The sequence below is a fragment of the Rhamphochromis longiceps genome, linkage group LG6 (genome assembly GCF_057381845.1).
Source record: "Rhamphochromis longiceps isolate RC_006_pf linkage group LG6, R_longiceps_female_GT1.1, whole genome shotgun sequence".
Lineage (NCBI taxonomy): Eukaryota > Metazoa > Chordata > Actinopteri > Cichliformes > Cichlidae > Rhamphochromis > Rhamphochromis longiceps.
Genome location: NC_140562.1, coordinates 42,817,517 through 42,840,358, shown reverse-complemented (window position 1 = coordinate 42,840,358; position 22,842 = coordinate 42,817,517). Strand labels below are relative to the sequence as shown.

The window sequence follows — 22,842 nt, the reverse complement described above, 5'->3', positions numbered from 1 at the left end:
GCAGACAGTGCATACACAAGTAATCAGCATCACTTTGTAAGGACTACAGATAAATAATTTTAGTAAAATACATTTGTTTTGAAATGCTACTTTGCCTTACCTGCAGCTCCATTCAGGCTGTGAAAGTCATCACTTTCATAGCCTGAGTGGAATTTATTCACAGTGTAATACAGCAAAAAGCTTTATTTGCAAAACACCAGAACGTCAGAGGCCAGGTTGAGCAAAATCTTTATTGACCGAGAAGAGCAACCACAAATGATGATAGAATATACAACCCCACCAGCATGCCAGCGTTTTCATAGAAACTGTACAATGTGAAGGAATGTATGGAGCAGGAATTCATAATTATCATCAGAAGAAGAGGATGAGGAAGGAACAAACAGAAGCTTTACATCCATGTGTTTCGGTACAGTACGAGTTTGCTTCATATTTAGTGTCACTGGTCAGTCGTGTTTTTAAAACCTTCATTCTTCATTTAAATAGCGAGCATGTGTTTTCTCTGGTAGTGTCACCTGACTGTTCATGTCAGTTTTCCTCTGTCTGCGGGTGAGACCAGACGCCGCCGAGGTCTCCGGCAGTGGCGGCGGCAGCAGCAGACGGCGCCTGGCTCAGCCTCCTCCACACCTGGGATCTCCTGACTGCAACCTATGAAGCGATCTGAACGAACGAGAGCGGCGGGGAGGGGGCAAACATTAAGGCAAAGTGGGGGGGGGAAGAAAAATCTAAAAATGTTTTTACCGTTTTTCTCCACGTGATCGTAGTTGGTGCTAAGGCCTCTTGGCTAAAAGAAGCGAGAGTGCCAGATTAAAATTTCTCCAATAGTTAACATTCAGTTCCCTCCGATTACAGGAAGCGTTTAGCGTGGAGGGGGCAGTGGGCGTGTGCAGAGCTGCCATTCAGTAACCTGTATAAACAGTCTCCACTACAACAGGGCTACAGGTGGTTATTCGTTGGCAGCGAGAGCGAGCCCTTCGTATTCAGACTACTTGATCGCGAGCGCTGCTCGTGCACACAAGGCATGCTAAAGAAACATTAATCGATACGTAAGGCAGCTACTTTTTATACTTTCCACTCCCTTGTTCACTTTGGCCACGCCTCCCATCTGACAGGGAGCGTGCAAGTACATTTAGAAAAGAAAGAGGCGGCGTAGAGCAGCTCTGAATGAATGTGTTTCGTTTTGTTTTTCTTTCAAGGCAGGTACTGGTAATCATATCAAAAGACAGCGAGCGAGTAGGTGAGCAAAACGAGCGTGGAGCGGTTGGCAAGCGGGCAGACGGGGAGGTGGATGCTGGGGGGTGGTGCTAAGAACAGCTGATTAACTGTGGTGTGAATACAATCACATTACACAACCATTGATACCATTATATAAAAAAGGCAAACAAAAGTTGATTGTACAGTTGCTTTTCCACATGTACTTATACTGAGAGAGGAAGACACCTTTTCGGGGGAGGTGGAGGGCAGGACTTAATCTCTTGAAGCAGTGAAAAACTGGGGGAAAAAACAGGAAGCAGAGGAGGGCGGCGGGCGCAGGAGTAAGGTGCTACTTGGCACAGCTCGGTGGGGCGCATGAGTGCATGGACAGAGGTGGGCTCGTGCGCAACCAATGAAACGTTGAGCAGGAAGGTGTTGATGGACGGACAGACGGGGGTGGGGGGGGGGGGGGGGGGGGGGGGTTAGGTTGCTGCTACTGCTACTGCTGCTGCTACTGGTGCTGACAGAGCGGGGCGGGTGGGGCGTTAAGACAGCGAGGCGTGAGATAAGGCATGAGAGCATGAAATGCACGACAAAAACAAAGAAGGCAGAAATGGCGGTGGACGTGGCAGGGATGGGAGGAGGATGAGGAGGAAGATGGAGGAGGAGGGGAGGGGCTGAGGGAATCCCTTGCGGCCCCCCCTACACCCCCAGCTCCAAACACAAAGGCCTCTTTTAGTCTTTCCAGTCTTTCTTGATGTTCAGGTTCCACTCCCAGGACAGGTGGTCGTGCTTGTCGTCGTCGGTGAACTTGGATTTGATGACGTAGTTGCCACGGGCCAGCAGGCCCTTGGGCGCCTCCTCCACCGTAGTCAGGAAGTCGTATTCAGCACCACGCGGCCCATAGCTGCCCACCATGTAGTCTGACTTGTCAACTGTCAACAAACGAGAGGAAACGTTAGATCTTTACATCACGCTCAGCTCAGATTGTGAACAGGCTGGTAATTACCAACGTGTGGGCCATGAAGACACTGCAGGTGGCTGCGAGGAGTCAGTTACAGCAAAAAAAATTAAAATAACAGCTTCACAGGACTTAAAATTTTAAATATACATGGATATATAATTATAAAAGTTTTCTATAACTTCTATAATTTATACAACTTAATCCTGTAAAATAAGATCACTGTGATGGGCTGTCACGAGGTTGCACTGCACAGCAGGAGATGGAGATATTAAGAGAGGAGAGCTGGACGTCAACCCAGCAGCAGGAACGCTCGTCTGTATGAGGGAGTAAGAGCAGCACTGCTAGAGCTCTGCAAAACAACAACCAGCGAGATCCTCGTGTGTCAGAAACAGGAGCACTCCCGTTCCTCCTCCACACTCTTGATCTGGAAAACCTTCATGTGGATGTGCCATCCTGGAGGAGCTAGACTGAAACTGAATGGGCTGCAGGGAGCAGCTCACTCTTATTTTGGGGAGTGCTCTTGTTGCCTCTCCTGTGAACCTGTTGTCACTTCAATTTGCACCAAAAAAGGTGAAACAGATTCACAACAGTGTAACGGCACTGCCTTTGAGTCATTCTGTGATTCCCTGAAATTGTTATTAAAATAAAAATCCAATTAAATATTTTTTTAAAAGAAGCTAAACATGCAAAACACAAACATAGGCTTTAAAAAGAGCCTGAGTTAGCCGCTTCAGCTCAGTAGGTAAGCAGGCGAGTGCAGCAGTCCCAGCAGCTGTGACTCTCCTCTCCTCACTTTCCTGTCTGTCTTCACTGCTCCACCATCCAATAAAGGCAAAAATGTTCAAATAATACTTAAAAAAGTAGCATTTTGTGAGAGGCTGTTTTCAATAACTTATAAAGCTTCAGGCCCTGAAGAAGCTCTGGATCACAGGAGGTCTCAGGATTGTTGCTTCACTGTTTGTTCAGCTTGTAACAGTGTTGTTGTGACATGAGACGTCTTATCAACTTTCACTCGCCTTAATTCAGAGCTGCTGTTACATCTGTGGTTACTCAGTATTACCCATTACTCTGTGACTCAGTATCCCCTCTGTGTGCTTAAGCACTCTTTTATCTCTTTCATTGTAAGGAAAAAACTTTTAAATTTACTGATGAAGAGAAACATTTAAGTTGTGTGAGGGGTGACTGTGAGACTGAGGCCTGTACGTGTTTGAACGTAAACAAATGTGCTGTAACTGTAGCTAACGCGCCAAGGAGAGACAAGATTTTTTTAAACAAAGAGCCAAAGTAAAACTCCCAGCAATTATCTGTTACACAGGCTCATTTCAGCTCGCTCCAAAGGAGCCTTTTTGATCCAGGAAAAACACCGATTCAACATCAGCGGCTGGCTCAATAATCAGCCCCAAACTGACATTAATAGCTCATTTAGCAAAGTAACAGCTGTGCATGCTTGTATATAAAAAGACTGATTAGCAGCACAGCTAATGAGCCTCTGGTTGTTGTAGGCTGCTGTTTGGCTGTTAGCACATGATCAGCTTTACATGCAGGAGCTGCATCCAACCAGTAACGCTGATCTTCAGAGGAACTGTGTTTGTACAGACGTTTTTCACTCACTCTTCATTCCTTTCCTGAACGTCTGCTGCACATACTTCAGCCCCGATACGATCTCCCTGTTCACCTGAGGACACAAAGACATTGCATCAGACATGTGACAGTAAGACAGATCAACAAGTCTATGGCACTGTGCAAAAGTCTTGAGCTGGCCCTCATTTCTTTAAACTTTGCTTCCAAGGAGCCAGACTTTCTTCTGACTTGATCAAAAGTTCTTGAAGAAAGTGGTTTTTGGACATTGGCTGCTTTTTCACTCATTTTCAGTCTGTGGACCTTTTTCTATAAAAATGTTTTTTTTTCCTGTTAAACTAATTAACCCTGAACTGTGAATAATTCAAGCTTAAAAATGCACCTAACTTGAGGGTGAACCAACATTGTGTATAAATATAACATCAACTCGTTATTGGCTGCCTCTCACAGAAACAGAATTTGGTCCCATTTCTTGTATGAAACTATAAAAATGACAAGGATAACACAGTCTGACAGGCATAAAATACCATTTCTGCACCAAAAAGATGATTTCCAACATGCTTTTAGCTGAAAACTGTTTTTAAGCTGATAAAAAGACTCTTTTCATCCTGTGAGCATCTACTACAATTCTCCTGCTACCAATTAATGTTTTAATGAGAGCGCAGATGACCTGACACCAATTACTTTGAGATTTTGTATTTTTTGTTATTGAGTGGCTACAGATGGCTCTTTGTGGCTCTAAAACCTGCTTTGTAATTGTGATGTGGTTCCAGATAAATAACAATGTGTGTCTCTTGTTGTTTTGTTGCTATGTACATCGTCTGTGCCTACATTACACTCAGTGGATTCAGAGGAAGTGAGCAATATTTCCTATAGTTAATGGCAGGAAATAAATGTTTTTAATATCAAAGCCTCACTGAGCAGCAATCTGCCAACATTGAGCTCCTGTGCCAACAATATTTCTGTAAAATGTGCCTTAGAGGATGGCTGTCGAGTCCTGTCCAGTGACCCAAACTTCACAGATTTGAAAACATCACTATCAGTGGAACAGCTGTACTTTAACATGGTCTGCAGAAAACAAGGACAGATCACTCATTTCTTAAACGGACCAGCAGCTCTCACCTTAAAGCTGATCTTTATTCTGTATTCTACTCCCTCCTTCAGGACAAAGGCCTGCTTCTTAAAGGCTTCCAGGTCTCCTGTGAGCAACAACAAACACAGACAAATCAATACAAGGTCCAAACCTCAGTGACAGTTCACTTCAGCATTTTTTAATTTCATCTGTTATAAGGACTAGTGCCATTGATTCATTCATTCATGCAATCCTCTCACTCTCACGCTGATCAGTCTTCGCTAACTTCGCTAACCTGCTTAGCCGCGACCCTTCCTGTGTCGTGTCCTGGCTCTTTGGCCAGGCTGCTGTTACTATTATTATGGTCTTGGATTTCATTAAGCTGCTTCCCCAAGAGCGACCCACAGGTCATGCAGATGGGGGAACTTGAACATCTTGGACTGTAGCTGTCGACAGCAGCCCTCCCTCTGCTGTGGAGATCTGTCGTGAGCTTGACAGCCACTCAAACACAAACCTGCAGCAGGTGGCGCTATGCTGAGCTCACAAAGGCAGCAGAGGAGAACAATACCACCGTCATCAGCTGCAGTCCAAGATGAGACTTACTGGAGAGGCAGCTGAATATATGATTTCTCACAAATAAATTATTGAGTAAAACATTTGCACAGGAAAGCTGGTAAAAAGCGAGAGCTAGACAGTCTGCAGGGCACAGATCTGTTAGGACATCTGATTTCACTTCACAGTGACTTTGTTTGTTATTGTCTCTTTTGGCAAAAATGAATTTAAAAATAAATTTAAAACACAAATGCATGAAGGTGTAAACATCAATAAATCATATAAAATCAAAAAGGTAAAATTACACAATTATCTAAAGTACTGAGTTTTTATTAACTGACACAATGTTGATATTTCACAGCTGTACTGAGCGCACAGTTACCACCAAAGTACTTGTTACGCTGTGAGAGTCACACACGTCTTTACCCTCATGTTTCAATCTTAAAGATTCACTGAACACATGTTATCGTAGCTCCTGGAACCATCCACTAACATCGTTTCACTCTGTAGACCTCAAACATTACTGTGAGATAACGAGGTGTTAATTATAATGCAGATCGTCTCTTTTAGATCACGATCGTGAGGTGAAGCTCACGAGCACAAACTGAGCTGCTTCTATTCTGAGCACTCGCACACTGCTCCATACAGTGATCTCACACTTTAGCCTCTAAGCTTTTATTTTACATCTACTTTACATTCTGGTAAGCTGGAACTAAAACAGTGTATGACCTTAGATTTTAGCACCGAGCTGCTGACTGTGACTGTATCGGTTTATATTAAAAAGAAATAAAAACGAGTGGATCAAACTTGGAGGTTAATCGACCATAAACAATTTAAAACTGCTTTTAATTAGAGACGTCAGGCTGTTTCACCAAAACAGGATGAAAACGTCACCAAAGCATCTTGTCTTTTGTTTTAAACGATGTGCACCTTCTACCTTTACAGCAGCACCTTCCTTTGTTATCTACCCCTTCCTGAAAGCACAAACCCAGCAGCTGACTGGTCAAATGTTGTTAGCAATGTTCCCCACAGAGTGACATGACCCGAAAGCATTTACATGGAAACCACGATGGGAGCTCTTCAAATGATCCAAATACTGAGGAAAGCTGCTTCGGTGCTTCCTTTATTGCCTCCCTTAGCAGAGCAACACTGGCGAACGGTTCATGGCGAAAACACCATCTACTACTAACAGAGAGTCTTGTTAAAAGCACAAGTTCCACTGGATCACTTCTCTAGATGGAAGTGTCCTAATGTCTTAACAAACGTGCTTTTTTCCTGTATACACTCTGTTACTCTAGTACAGAAAACAAAGCTAAGATTAAAAATGTGCAGAACATAAGTGATTAAGAAAAGAGGCGACACAGGAGAGATTTTTGGACAAGGAAAGCTTTTGGTCTAGAGAAAGTAAAGTTATTAGTTGTCATACTTCTACGCTACAAGCCTGTCGAGCAAAAACGCATATGAGGCTCAGTATCGTGCTCAAGGACACTACGTCAACTGGCAACTTAATAACTGACCTTCTGATTGGTACCCCTTAAAATCACCCACTAATCTGTAAACCACTAATTTAATTATATCTGAATTTAAAGGAAAACCTCTGCAAAATGTTTTTTGGTTCAGTAATTTCTAGTTTGTTATTAATTACACTCTTAAATAATCCAGATTATAACAGTTTCAGTTTTTTGCCTTAATCACGCCGCCCTGCGTGACACATTTACATCCCTCCCTTTGTTTCCTACAATCAGTGAGTCCTCGGGACACTAAAATCCTCTGGCAGTCCCGTGGGAGCTGACTGCCATGCTGACCTGTTGTTCCCAGGCCTCTAAAAAAGGCTTTTAAACTGAGCTGTTTCTAGTATGTTCTTGCTGAGTAGAGTGTGTCCTCCTCTTCCTTTGAGTCCTCTTAAACCCAAGCTTCACAAGAAACCAACAACAAAGAAGGAAGTGAGCCCAAAGAGACTCAAACCTCTGCAGAAACTAAGAAATATTTTAAAGTTCAGAAAGTTAGTGTTCCAGTTTTATTTCCTGCTCCTGAAGTACAAAAACAGACAACTTACACTAATCTTTGCTTCTTCTGCTTTTCCTTCTTCCTCCTGCAAGCTTCTTTTTATCACAGTCTCTGTGATCACAGAAGTAAGAGTCTTATATTTTGGGCCAGTTTGTAAGTCAATTGAACCCGAAACTGTGAGGGCGCGTTTTATCATCAACCTTATTAAACGTTTTGGTTCCTTGCATAAGAGGAGAAATGACTGTGCCATGAAACATCTTAAAAATATTAGTTTCAGGGACTTTTTATTGAAAAGCAAAACATGTTTTAACTCCAAATACAAACACAATGGGGACAATTCATTTTAACGTCTCCTGAGGGGGGGGGGCACTTTTTGCCTTAACAGAGTTCAATTCAGTGTTTCTTAAGCCTGACAATATTCAGCTTTAAGGACAAACACACGAGCATAGCTGAGGGCTATCTGTGACTTTAAACTAGAATTAATGGCAGGATTTTTGAAAAAGTCACAATCAGCCAAACTGGACTGTTGTGCCTTTATTTACCGTGTGGACAGTCACAACTTTATCTGAGAAAGCAGTAAAAGCTGCAACGAGGAACAGGACAAAATGTCCTGGACTGATCCAAATCTAGGCCAGCTGGGCCCAAAGCTGCTCCAGAGGAGTGAGAAGATGCAGTTCAGACCTACAAGATTATAAAACTCTGGAATAATTTACATTAACTTTTAAATTAGTGCCACGAATTAAAAAACTAAATCCAGTCGCTGTAGTTTGTCCATTTCTCTCTGCTTCTGGGATGTGTCGGTAAATCTTATTAGTAGCAGATTCAGACCTTCACAGAGTAAGTGCTGCTGGATGGAATTATAATAGGCAGAGTCTGTACTGGGGGTGCAGGACAAGCACGTCTGAGAGCTTTGAAACAGGATGAAAATGATTCGAAAGAAAATAATGGTGTGAAAATGTGATGGACTTTTATCTTCTATTTTTACCATTGTGTATATTTCCAGTTTTTATCTGTTGTACAGTGTCCTTGGGTGCTTTGAAAGGCGCTATTTAAATAAAATGTATTATTATTATTATTATTATGGAACAACACGTTGTTGACTCTGGCAGCGGGGCCTCGAGTCCCTCACCACCACCACTGAAGGAGATTTACTGGCCCATGAGAGAAAAAAGGCATTTCAATTATTTTATAGATGGGAGCCGGGAAATTAATTTTCCCAAGGGGCAACATGCGAAACGGGGACTGTTGGACGGCTGCACCAATAACACGAACTCAAAGAACCTGCTTGATATTAATTTTGTCTCTCTTATTAACTGTTATGGTTACGTGTCGAATTTACAATAAGGCAACAATAATGTATTTATAGTAACCCCAGATTATTTTATTTAATAAAACATCAATATTTGGTGTCACATGATACAAAATATCGCGATACTATCCAGTATAGATTTTTCACCCCTACTTGTTTGTGAGTTTGTCTCAGCAGTTTGCTTCACAGGTGAGCTCATCACTCTGAATGAACTCGAGGATGCTCAATTATATCCTCTCATATTTACAATTATTTTGGTGCGGCTACTCAAGAAACTTGAAAATATCTTGCACATACTGAACTCAGCAGCAGATTCCTCTAACTTTAAACAAAATAAAAATTGAAAAAATAAGTGAGGTGAAAATGTTGGTGGGACACAGAGTTATCCAGGTACTCCTTGAGTCACGCACAAATGTTTTTTCCACAGTGCCAACCACGATCGCTGCACATGCACATGGGTATGAAGAAGGTGCCCAGGCAGCTGGGAAATAGCAAACAACTGAAAACCTAAAGCAGCGGACCAGAAGAGACAAACCCGGAAACAAACATAACTGCGGGCCACTTATTAATAATCCTTCCCCAGGTTCCCCTACAGCAGCGGTCAGCAACCTTTAACACTCAAAGAGCCATTTGGACCTGGTTTCCACGCAAAAGAAAACACTGGGAGCCGCAAATACTTTTTGACATCTAAAATGAAGTTAACACTGTATATATTGCTTTTTACCTTTATGCTTTGTGTGAACAACTAAGGTGTGTTGCGTATGAAATCCATGAAGTGCTACAGAGAAAATTACATTTTATTCATGTAATTAACACATTTTGAACTCTTAAAGAAATATAACAAATGGAAAGGAAACTAAAATGAACCACGTAGCAAACAAAAACTGTTGTGATATATAAATCGCCTTTGGGCTTTTGGAGCCTTGACCTGAATTTTAAAAAAAATAATTGGGGAAATAAGCACTATGCTGCTGAAAAATGAAAAATAGATATTTGCAAAATTCTGCCTAAACATGTATTTTACCTGGTTAATGTGTGTGCCTCGCCTCGCCGCCTTAACGTCTGTGGTATCTATGCTGATGTGTTGGTGTGTGTCGGGCTGTGAGCTGCAAAGCTACAGCCGGCTGTATGCGTACAGCAACCGTGTGTGAAAAGTGGTCAATAAAGAGATGCTGAAAAGCGTGTTCATGCAAACATCGTCGGGTCTGCCGTGATATGTTTACAATGAGACTTCTGCTCCTGAACCTCTGCGCACAGCGTCTGCAAATCGGGGCTGTACGAAGTCACTTTATCTTTACGCAGGACAGTAAGTTGTCATCTGTGAGACGTGAGCGGTGTTTGTTTTTAACATAGTTCACGGTGGAGAACAGCTGCTCACATAATGTGGATCCAAAGATCCATAATTGGCCTACCTGGGGTTGGAAGTCTCGATAAATGCACGGCGTTTCGGCGGGTACACCGGCTTCCGCAAGTGTGACGCTTATATTGAGCGATGAAAAAAATAATAGAATATAATTTTATTTTTATATTTCAATATCACAACAATCTTCCAATTTAGAACTACAAGTTAAAAAAACTAACATAAAGAAAATATACTTCAGCTAAATACTTCTAATTTATTTTCCCAAACCACGCGGAGCCGCACTATAAGGACTAAAGAGCCGCAGGTTGCCGACCCCTGGTCTACGGAAACCCGTAGGAAGGATCAACAGTTCCAATATGGCGCCATTAGTTATCAAACACTGAATGTTGGGGTTCAATCAGAAACTTCTACTTGATTTCTGCCTGAACACAGACTCACCACAGAGGTCCAGGACCAGCGGCTCAGGAGCACTATCACAGACCAAACTCATCCGGATCACCTGGACGTTGGGAACATTGGGATCTGAGACAAGACCAAAGAAACAGGTGATTCAGTACAGATGTAGCAAACATGCTAAACATGTGTCTCATACTACCCAGATTACTGCTGGCTGCTCCATAGTTTATATTCATAACTTTTATTTATCCTTAAAGACACTTTAACGTCATTTTCACATGCAGTCTGCTAAACCCAGACATTTATAGGAGGTCTGCATGTGATGTAAAAATCAGCTACGTGTTTGAAGTGTTTGAACTCAGGGGAGCTGAAATCAGGACAGGCTGCTGTAGTTGGGACAGATTCTGCATTAATTACTCTTCAGTTTGTTCTCAGGCAACAATTCAAACTTTCTCCTCATAGCAGGAAGCGTACTGATCATCAGTGTTTGACAGACAACACTAGGCCACAGGTTACTATAAAGACATACAACTCCAGCTTAGTCCTGTTTTTTTAATAAAATGCACAATGCATCAAACAGGATGTAACAGTTCAATGACAAACCAAAAACAACAAAAACATCTGCTTTATTGTAACACAGCACCACCTTCCTGCACTGTGATACCTACAGGGACCTCTTCTGTATTGTTGAAGCGGTGAACAAGAAACACATCAGAGTAATGGACTTTAACGTTTATCATTAAATCAAATAAACATATTTTTCTGTTTTTAATTAATCACTTCTAAAGAAAAACCGAGATACAATTTGAACTGTGGTTTTGCAGAACCGTTACACACACACTCAGACACACACAGTGTATTACCAGCCTCAGAGATCCCAGAGCCAAGCAGGGCTTCCTTATATTTGCGTAGGCTTTCGTCATCCTTATCCAGCTCATGGATCTCCTTCACTGACTTCTGGGCTGGAGGTTTGTAGTTCACTGGCTCTGGCTCTTCATTTTCAGCGGCGATAGCTGCTAGCTGCTCCGTAGTCACGTCATCGTCAGCCATGTCTGGAGGGGGGAAAAAATGTGAGTGACGGTATAGCGAGCATGGAAAGAAAGCAGGTGGGCAGACGTCCTATATTCTTACTAACACTTGTCTCTTGGGGAGGCAAGTGTTTTGTTGTAAACAAAAAGACAAACTCTGCTGTGTGTAGCATTTTATGTCATCTAATCTCACTTCTTTGAAGTAGTAATAATGAGAGGGGAGTCATGAACGAGGCGTCAAGCATCCCATGATGCAGTTATTTAGGTCAGATGAAAACAACTGTGTTCCCCTGGCATGGATGACATGAGTCTGGTCTTTTTCACCTCTATTACATTCAACCAAGCAACAGCTTCACAGCAGTGTACACCGCAGTCGTGTATATTTGTTTTTCTCAGCGATGTTATCAGGGAAGAGTTTCAAGGATAACAAGAACAAGGAATAACATTTGTTTTGTCCTCATAAACCTCCAAGTAAGGAAGCCATCTCATTTATGTCAGGAAAGCAAGATGATCGAGTTAACCTGATGCAGAGACAATGGGTTTGTGTTTCATTTGCACAGAAACTAACTGTGTTCCCGTTTTAAGGAGGCTAATGCCCAAAAACTTTCCACTGCTCAAACGCACAGTGTAACAAAAGCAGGAAGAGCTGTGCTTGGACCGAGAGTCTTAAAGCTCACATTAAAGCCCCCCTCCCACCCACAGCAAAACAGAAAAAACACAGGGCCTGAATGCACCACTGCCACTCTAGCATACATCGCTTACAATTACACTTTAGTCCTGGTTGTGTATCTTTAATCACTTAAGAGCAGCCACTTTGATGTTGTAAATAATTACAGGAGCATTTTTTAAAAAAAACCTAAAGGACAGCTCTGCACACAACGAACTCTCAGTAATGTGGAAAAACCAGCAGAGAGAATTCAGGACGTAAACTCTCTTTGCTCAGATGCAGTGACTCTACTGCTTCACAGGGCTGCTCCATTATGACAAAAAACATCCATGCCTAGACTAGACATTTAAAAGAATGTCAAGCGCATGAATGGAGCCATTTGAGGTGGTCTGGGCATCTGAACAGGACGCCTCCTGGACAACTCCAACTTCGAGAGGTGTTTCGGAGACATAGGAGGAGATTTTAAGAAACAAGATGTATTTACTGAACTTAGAATATTTTACAGGGGATTTTCTTAGGATTTATGTACAATTTCAATAAAATGTTTTATTTAATAAATAGATAAATGTAAGAAATAAAGGGGTACACAGCTGTGGTGGAGGACGTACAAGGTTATGACATGGGGAGTACTCTTAAGGGAAACTGCTGGTCCCTGCCAGCCTGCAGCCTGTACTGCAGGATGTTTGTGGTAGATATTGGAGCTGCCCACCTCAGAAGCCCTGCAGCAACAGCCACAAACTCAGTGATAGCAAACAGTTAAGAGTTTGGGTGAGGGATGCTGGCAGGTGTACTCGTTTTTCTTTCTTCTAGAACATGTTCGCCTATGGAAACTTCGTTAGTTTTTCTCCTTCTAGGCAGACCAGGTTTTTCCATCATCTTGGTCAAAGCTGAACACGAGCGAGTCCGAGCTTTCAGGGAGGGGCGAAAGCTCACTGCTGTACAGGAATAGGACCAAAACAGAGCCGATGTGTTTCCTCTGACTATAAAAGTTAGTGAAATAATGTCAACATGCACGCTAGAAAGATCTGATGCACCATGATCGTTTTAGTCACTATACTCTTGATTTTTTTTATAATCCGTTCTTATTCATTAGGTGATATTTAACTAGGCTGGACATTTTTCACAACTGATAAAAAAATTAACTGCTAAGTCAACATCACTGTAATCTGCTTCAGTTAGTTCAACAATACAGCAAACGTAGCTGTGAACTAATTGTACCTCCATCTCCACCCAGCAGTGCTCAGCCAGCAGTGTTTAATACCTCCATGACATTCGTTTACATTTCAGCAGCAACAGATGGATTAAATGCTTCGAGTCTCCAGCCTCAGATGCAACACTGTGTAAACTGTAGCTGTAACTAAAAGACTGGAAGTTTGAAAAGAACTGTGGATAATGCAAATGTCCCAAATAATTTTAGTGATTAGTGATTTTTGTGATACAAATCGTAAGTTTGAGTTTGTCTGCATACCTCTCTCTTCTCTTATGAACTGCCTAAACTAGCAGGCATCATAGAAATGTCTATAAGCAGCACACACGTGAACTATGCGAGGAGCCGCAGCCATAAACATGCCTGAGCAGGAGCCAAAATCCTGCTTCAATTTTCCGCTTTTCTATTCCTTACAAATGCACCATTATATATACACAATTTCTTGCACCTGAAGGAACCAAAATTGTGTGACTAAAGTAAGACTTCAAGAACATCTTCAAAATGTGATTATTAGCTGCTGGTTGCACAAATTCTCCTTAATCAAGCAGAGCCTTTAAACACCAAACTTTTACTTTGGTCAAGTTTCTCTTGCGACTTCAGATATACCTTCCACTCAATAAAAATAAAATGCATTATTAGAGCCATGTACAATGATAAAAAATAACTGGTTTTTTTTAATGCAATCTTCATTTGAGTTCATGTTTTGCATAACTAAATTGCAGATTTAACTGAGGTCAAATTTAGATCACGGTTACTCGACGAGGAGTGAAACTCCTGGCATTAACTCTTAGTTTTTTATTTAGATTTTTGGTTTGCATGGTCTCCCTGTTACGAAATTTCTTAAAGCTAAATATTTTTCCCACTGAGCACCGTGCAAGTACATCAGTCTTTTACTGGTAGCTTTTAGATTTTATTGTCTCACAAAAGGCTAATTTAATCCCTTTATACACTGCTATCTTATTCTGTGAGACCATATAATAATTTATTACTAGGCAAGCTCCATTTACTTTATTCTCCAAAGTTTGGTCAATCGGGCAACACAGAAAGTGATCATTCTGACACAGTTTTATGCAAAGTGTGACCCTAAAGAGCCGTGCTGATGGGCAATCAGCAGTTTTTTTCATAATGTGGAAAACTGATGTGTTATTTTTCTTCAGCTCACTTTTATAACTGATGGTTGGTTCAGTAAATGTGTACTTAAACTTCGTGACACTGAGGCTCTGTTTAATCAGAAGGTCAGTGGATTGATTTCCTCCAGTCCATCTGATACCGAACCTCGAGTTGACCCCGATGCATCCATCGGAAGGTCGGAAGGTGTATGAATGTGTGTGTGTGATTAGGTGAATGAGGCATTTTGAGTGCACAAATTAAGCAGAAAGATGCTATATGAGTACCAGTCCATTCACCATTGTAGAGAAAGGGAAACAATATACAACTGTCCACTTTAGCTCATACTGGGCTGTATGTGTCCCACCTAAATTAAATTGGCCATCACTGATTTTGACCTTGAGTTGCACTTTGAGTGAGCTGTCAACCAAAACTCAAGTGAATAAATTTTAGGATATTCACTTTGTATTGTTACTAATAAAAGCATAAATGTCCCACTGCCTGCTCAGCCGCTTTTTCTCCACAAAGTGAGGAAATAAAATATTTATATTTAACCTCATATGATTAAATTTGGACAACTGAAGATGTTTTCATGAGGAGTAAGGACACCTGTAACGTCAATACCTCACGGGATTAGCACAGGTCTGAAATATGGAACAGTCACATTTTCCAGATAGTAGAAGTTACCTTTCAAATGAACTATCGTGCATGCGTTTAAGCACTATGGTTCTCCTGTCACAAGCTTTTCCATTTGAGCAAACATACAATAAAAAGGTTAAAAATTTAATTTCTGGTAAGCTCATAATGTATTTTAGATTTAAATAAATTTGTATAATAATATTTGTGCTTTTATTTGAGGAAAGCTGAAAAAAATCCCATGTTTTATGAATTGTAAAAAAAAGTATCCTCGTGTGTTTTCACTTTCAACAGTTTACGTGTTCTCACAGGACATGATGTAAGAAGCTAATAAAAGTGATATTAAGAAGACTCCCCTTGTGCTGTCATGCCAAATATTAACATTAGGACATTTCATGAGTGGACTAGAACCCAGTTTGACAGACTCGCCCCACACAGCCTTCAGCAGGCTCGCAAACAGGACGGGAAGCTTAAAGAAACTTCAATTTCACAAACAGAGGAAGCATGCGGGAGCCTGTAGCCTCATCAGTGCAGTGTGTCACTAACGTTTACATCCTCTGTTTGGTGTTGGGTTCTTTTGGGTTAATCTATTTTTGTATCAAACACTAAGAACAACAACCTGCAGGGCAACAGCCAATCCAGACTGTTACCCCTGCCGGCCTCATGCAAACATTAATAACAAATACAGAATTTAATAGAGACATGGAGGTTTCTGCCTGCTGTAATTTTGAGCAGCAATATAATTTAAATTACGGCGACTGGTGCTACCCCTTTGTTGCCTTGTTCTTAGGTTATCGCATTCACAAGATTTTCAGAAAACTTGACCTCTGACCTTCAGGTTGAGTTCCCTGAGATATGCAGATAGATAATTCCTATAGTAATAATTTGAAGCTCCGAGGTTGCCTCATTCTCGAGTTATCGCATTCCAATCTTAGGTGTCCGTACTGGCCGCCCGCACGGCAGGGAGACAACAATACCCTGCAAACAACAATGTTTTGCACATGGACGATGATGTCAGGGATCAACGATGGTCAAGGTTAATGTTTGTTGTGCATTTTTGTGCATGTTAGTCAGCGACCGTGTGCGTGTGTATGTGTCTGTCTGTTTAATGCCGTCTGTAATTGCTTTTTAAAGAATCATCATGATGTTACAACATGTTCAGAACCTGCCGACGGCTTACTTAATAATAATTTACTATCCAAACTAACAGCCCCACGTCAGTGCTTAAAGTTTTGCGGACCCCATGCATGCTTTTACTGACCTGCAAGATAAAAAAAAAAACAAAAAACTTTTATTTGTTTTTGTTTTTTAACTATAAATAAAATTTAATTTAATATGTATGACATTATTTATGTTTTATATTCATCTAAATCTGAAAAACAATGTTACAAAAGCCTTGAAATAAATCTAGTCTAGTACACCCTGGGCTGCTGCCAGTTTAATTGAGTTAACAGTTAATCTGCATAAATAGGCTTTTATTCTAACTTCTCTAGCTTTAACATGGATTTTTCTCTGTGTAAGGAAAACGGTGGCCTATGCGAGGAGCTGAAAGTTTGCTTTATGTCATGTTTGCGCTGGTTGTTGATGTGGATAGACGAAGGACTCACACCAGCTGTTTATCAGAAAGGTTTTAATAGTTTTGGACGAGACAAACATGTTTTCTTTTCACTGCAGCTGAGTTCACTTTCTCGGTAACAACGCCACCTCCCCGCTTTTCACCACGTGTCTGTAGACAGACTGTGGCTCCACGTTAAACTGTGACAGCATCATCTCCACAGCTGCTGTTGTGTTTTCCGTCTTTTTGCTGAGAAATGTAGGAACTACCTGGCGTGAATCTTCTAATACTCCACGTCACTATTTCATGTCTATTTTAGTCACAAATGTGGATGAAATGCTTACAAAGCACTGAAGCAAAGAAGTTACATTGAGGATTTTTTTGTAATCAAGTGGTTTGCATTAATCAATAAATACGGAAAATTTTCCTCAAATACTAACATATAAAAAAAATCTGAGCCTGACCTACACAAGAACTGGGAATATAAAATGTCTTGTAGGAGCAGTCGAAAATAAGTGAGCCAAACTCTTCTCAGCTTTGAGGTGATCATCTTAAGCGACTACCAATGTGAGTGAATTATACCACTGATTGATTTATCACTGGGTGGTAAATACATTAGTGGGTTACCTAAGCAACCAGAGTCTGCTATGTCCACCAATGCAACCAACAACCTGGACACAATGAGCAAATATATGTGAACCGGGCTTCATAGCTGCTACTATATAACCATTTATTATAAAATAAATATCTTCTGACAACTCCTTTCTTTACAGCTTTTGTAGGGTTGGAAATACAGACTCACCTCCTTGTATTAGTCATGTGTAATTTATTTGCCAAAGAGAAATTATAAAATATATTAAATTATATCTTGTTATTCGTCTTTTGCATTTATTGAATTTCTTTCTTTTCTCATCCACTGGGCTTTTTAAGTAGTTAAATATGTTACGTTAGTGGCCCAATAGTAGCACTGAGGAGAGAATGATTATGGGGACCTGCATTGACACACCTTACCAAATCTGTCAACATTCCTGCTTTTCCCAGTTTCTCCCATATTTTAGGACCATCCACAAGCATGTTTTCCATGTTTATCTAATATTGCACAAGCTGCCAGACTGTCTATGAAACAGTCTACGCATAGAATGCATAAAAACTGCATGCTATTTCAGCACATCTGTCATTGGTCCAATCTCAGCGCAGAAAAACCAGGTAAGGGTTAAACAAACTAACTGCTACCTTAGCTGTTTGACTGTTTTAAGTCTCTTTAGTGCAAAAATTCAGTAAAGAGCGACATAGTTGGCTCTTCAGACGTGCTTAGCAGGGAATTATTAAATTTGGTACAGTTAGAAAGAAATTAAATCAAACTGAGCTTTATAAAACATTAAGTTAGTCGTTAACAACGTATAAATGAAACAGTAAAAACAAAAATGGCGCCCTCTTTCAACCAAAGTAGTGTCACCAAAACTATTTCACACATCACTGGCTTCCTCCTGGTTATGCTAACTTAATAAATCAAAGTTATACCGTGTCATCAAAACAGTTTCTCATATCACAGTCAGGTGAATATGCAAACTGAAAGTCTCCAGATCTCCAGAAAGTCTTATAATTTCCAAATGTTGCAGCATTTCCTTTTGTATGATCTGAGAAGATCTGAGCTCCTGTATCAATTCGACATCACTGAAATAGCGGTACACTCATGTTCAATCCAGCCATGATGCACGCCATACACAAGCCAACAGTTTGTTAACAGCTGAAAGGGACTCCAGCTACATTCAAGAACAGCAAAGAGGGGGAATGAGATGGTCCAAGGGAGTAGCTGTGTTTGCTTCTTTAAAAAAGAGAAAGACTTTCGCTGTGGGGGCGTGAGTTTATTTCTAGGGGTGCAACGATACACAAAATTCACGGTTCGGTTCGGTTCGATACTTTGGTGTCACGGTTCGATATTTTTTCGATACAAAAAATGTTCATGCATTTTTAATTTGTCATTTATTAAAATTATAAATATATATTTTAACTCAAAAGTACAGTTTTTAAATTTAACCCTAACCCTTGTGCATGTTTTTTATTTTGACAGCGAATGCGCACCTGCGGACCACTTATGTGCAGCCCTGGTTATTTAGCTCATCATATCCAGCCACAGAAATTCTTTTGTCCATGAAACCATAAAGCTGCACTTTCTTTTTGCCTCATAGTCTGATTTGTCATAACTTCTCCGTTTTGTGGTAAGCTTTTCTTTGGCTGTCACTTCTTCACCCTGACCTGTCTTATTTGGCTCAGCAGAACTGAAATGCTTTTACACATGCACTCACATAAGCTCAGCGATTCTCTGCGCGATCAACCTCTCACATGTTTAAGCTGCGGGAGATTTCACTTGTCATGTTTGCATAGTAAGCTAACGATTAATAAGACGATGTCAGAGGAATTGGTGCACAAATTATCATCACTCACAGATCAGTGCTGTCGCTCTCTATACACAGTTCGCACGATTGCAAAGTGAAAGCAAAAAAACAAGCGCAAATTCAAACGCGACTTCAATATGTCACATATTGACAGTGGCTCACCGATGCCAATGACATAATTACCCAGCTACATTTTTGAAAGAATGCAAAAGCATTGACATATATTTTTCCTACAATAGGCCGACGGGCAGGGCAGAGATAGATTTTGGTAGCCCGACTGAAAAAATCGCTAGCTCCGGGACGTCGGGCTAGCGATATTGCAAGCCCTGTATCTGATTGAGGAATAACTCATCTTTGGAAAAGAGAGTTTATTACAGAGAAATGGCTCTTTCCAAAATAAAAGCTATACTATCCGCTTCTTCTGGGCTATATTCTCAGCAGCATAAGGAGAATCATGTGCTAACAGCTGTCTAAATGACTCGGCTAAAGTTAGTAGCATGCTTGTTGTTTTTGTCTTTGCACTAGGATGATGTCGGCGTAAATGTGCAGTCATATTCGTTGTGTTCCCACTAGTGCTTTCAGGTTAATCTCGTTGAAATGACCTTAACGCCACAACACGGCAAATCTCCGTTAACGAGCTACCGCCGATAGCTCCGTGCATGGGGCTAGACGGCCAACACGTTAACGAGCTAACTGCGCTAACACACTAGCTCCCACCCATGTAATTGAGCATTGCGTGGCACATCCAACATACTGTTTTACTTTAGTCCATGACTCGCTTACCTTCAGGGTCATACGTCACATGAAAACCAAAATAATTCCAAACGCCAGATCTGAATGAGGGTGGGGAAGGTGCCCTGCCCTCTTCCTTCTGACGATGCTGTCTGTGTTGAGCGCTCAGTGGATCTGCGCTCGACAGTGCAGCCTAGGCGGAGTAGTCGAACGCAGATTCACTGAGCGCTCAACACAGACAGCATCGTCAGAAGGAAAATTGATAAAATAAATTACAAATGTTGTATTGTTCGATACATATGCGTACCGAACCGAAAGCACTGTATCGAACGGTTCAATATCGATACGAATATCGTTGCACCCCTATTTATTTCTCTGCTGTGAAAACGTTAACGCCAACAAGTAAAAAGTCAACAAACCGGCGCCAAAGTGCCATTACATCTATCTGACCTTCATAACGGCAGCCTGTTAATGAGTAACTCCATGTGCAAAGAATTTAAGTTTTGTTAAAGTGTAATAGAGGCTAACAGATGATTATTTATTATTTAGGTTCATTATCAAATCATTTCACACTCTATACACACCTGACAGAAGAATGAACCTATATATAAACCTATATAAAGGCTCACTTATAAAATAATAAGAAATAATAATAATACTCTAATATATCATGTAATCTCTAAATCGTATACATTTTTGTTCATAAACTAGCTCTTGGAAGGTCTGACTGTCATTTTGTCGTTTGTAATCTAGGTGAATCTAATCCCAGATGAACAGAGTAACAATAACATATATTAAAAACAAAGTGTAACTTTTCTTTTTGTGGGGCTTTTTTTAACGTATTGATCTCTAACTAACACACAGAATTAATAGTTCGTTGGTCAAAGTGTGTTATTGTTTGCTTTAGGCAGGCATATAAACACAAAGACTTTCAGAGTTTCCTATATTTATTTTTTCTGCATTAAATTAAATTAAAAACAAAACAGCTCTTTCAATGAAATTTAATGAACGCATGTTTATTTTAAAGATAATATCACGGATCTTTGCAAATTTTCCTCAATTATGTATTATCCGCGAAAAACCCCAGATGAACCGCAGCTGCCATGGTGATAAAATAGTAAATATATCTGTCATTATTAGCCGGGTAACAAACCTCCTTTTGACAGCACATCAGTTTACTCACGCCACTGGTTCATTAGCCTGAACGATTAAACTCATTAATACTGAACAATGTGGCTCAACTTTTCCTGCCGCCGACCCCCCCTCTCACACAGGGTGGGACTGAGGAGCGAGACAAGTGGCTAGCTCGTTAACCGCTGGGAACAATTCAGCCGAGCTAACCGGAGCCTGCAGCTAACATTAGCATGACAAGTTATCATCAGCTGACAGGAGCGGGCGCGACAACGGAGCGGCTTCACGGACGCGCGCCGGTTATGGTTGCTCTAGAGAGGGCGTTAGAAGCTGTCCTCGAAGCTGGAGACGCTTACCTTTAAATTAAACGCAGTAGTGTTTTCAGGAGCCTTTGCAGTAAGTGCGTTCGTTGCTCTCTGGGCTCTCCTGCAAGTATGGCGAACAAGGGGACGGCGCCGCCCCGTGCGCCGCCCGCGCGTCACGTTCCCGGGAGCGGGTCCGCGGCGCGCACGCCCTACGTAGGTGACGCGCTTAACAGCTTGTGTTTAGTTTTGGGTTCAGTGGGATAGTTTCGCTCTGCTGTCACACTTTGTACTGTGATAAAAGGTACAGAGGATAACGGGACATATTTAAAACTGACTTGTGTATTAAAAAAACACTGATTGCTTCTAATACTTACTTGTAAAACCCCTTGAAGTACATGTTTGTTTGTCTGATTTAAAATCTTTTGTGTGTGCAGAGGCAAATTCTTACAAAACCTACACCTTCTGATAATTTTTCTTTTTCTTTTTTTTTTCCTTAAGAAAGTTCTCACTGGACACTACTATGCAGTTCCTGCGAACAACTAAGTACACCCCAATAATCATTTCTGTATGACTTTATCAGTCTCTTGTCATTGTGAAAGAATTTCAGCTCTCTCTTCCTTACAGCGCTGATTCAGTTCATTGAGGTTTGTGGGCATTTGTTTGTGTACAGCGCTCTTAAAGTTCCCACCACAGCATTTAAATCGGGTTGAGGTCTCGTCTCTGCAACACCTTGATTCTTTTCTTTTTCAGTCTTTCTGTTCCTGTTTTGCTTGTTGTTCTCCTCTTGCATGGCCCAGCTTTGGGAAGCTTTAGGTGTCAGACAGATGGAGTCGCCTATACAAAAGTTACACATTTACTTATACTGGAATACAGTTGAATGTCATCTGAATGACTGCGTGGCGTCTAGGTGCTGTGGCTACAAAGCAATAATTTTTCTTAATCATATATAATATGTGGCACGGGTGTAATGAGCCATTACTTCAACCTAAATCTTTTTTATTACCAATTTATGTGTTCTTTCCATCTAATTCAATTAGTTGTTTTCTGTTTCTTTGTTTTTTTCTGGCCCTTTCCTGGTCTCTTTGCTAATGGCCAAAAATAGAAGCCATTATTATTTATTAATAACCAAGGACCAGTGCCTCGGGGCACTGACTGCAAACACTGTTGCCTTAAGTCTTCAGTGAGGCAGGGACCGGCATCCCCGTGTGGATCATTATCGCACAACTGCAGTTGAAAGATGCAGAAGTTGTAAAGCCAATGGCCTTAAAACTAGTTATCAGTTACATCAATTCTATAACATTCTGGAAGCCAGTGTTCAAATGCAAAAATGAGTGCAGGAAGTAAAAAGGCTTTTGCAGTAGTCTAGACATGAAGAAATACAAGTCTTGTCTTGAAATTTGTTTACATTTTTATAAAATTATAAGATAAAACATGACTACATTAGTTTCACTGTGTGATGCTGAAAGTTATCAGTTAGAGCTACGAATTATCGAGTAATTCGAATAACTCTATTATAAAAAATTCTTAATACAAATTCTTTGTTTCGATGCTGTTTAAGGCACGGCTCATACCACTGTCGCTATGGAAATGTGAAACATTTGTGATTTAAAAACAGACCTGAAATGGTACTCAGGAGCAATGTTAAC

General features: G+C 40.9%; 1 protein-coding gene across 1 annotated transcript; it reads right to left on the bottom strand.

Moving 5' to 3' along the window:
• Positions 1 to 216: 216 nt before the first annotated feature.
• On the bottom strand, positions 217 to 21,381 carry LOC146668810 (rho GDP-dissociation inhibitor 1-like). Its single transcript, XM_085410832.1, has 6 exons — positions 21,248 to 21,381; positions 11,296 to 11,484; positions 10,475 to 10,558; positions 4,856 to 4,932; positions 3,767 to 3,830; positions 217 to 2,126 (listed from the first exon to the last, which is right to left on the bottom strand). The coding sequence occupies exons 2-6, from the start codon at positions 11,480 to 11,482 to the stop codon at positions 1,927 to 1,929; spliced, it is 612 nt and encodes a 203-aa protein (XP_085266958.1). The 5' UTR covers positions 11,483 to 11,484; positions 21,248 to 21,381; the 3' UTR covers positions 217 to 1,926.
• Between the last annotated feature and the right edge of the window lie 1,461 nt (positions 21,382 to 22,842).

Coding starts and splice junctions, on each gene's coding strand:
- LOC146668810 (XM_085410832.1), bottom strand. CDS start 11,482: ATGGCTGACGATGACGTGACTACGGAGCAGCTAGCAGCTATCGCCGCT. Junction 3,831..4,855: donor GAATAAAGATCAGCTTTAAG/GTGAGAGCTGCT, acceptor TTGTGTCCTCAG/GTGAACAGGGAGATCGTATC. Junction 2,127..3,766: donor GTTCAGGAAAGGAATGAAGA/GTGAGTGAAAAA, acceptor GTTTGTTGACAG/TTGACAAGTCAGACTACATG.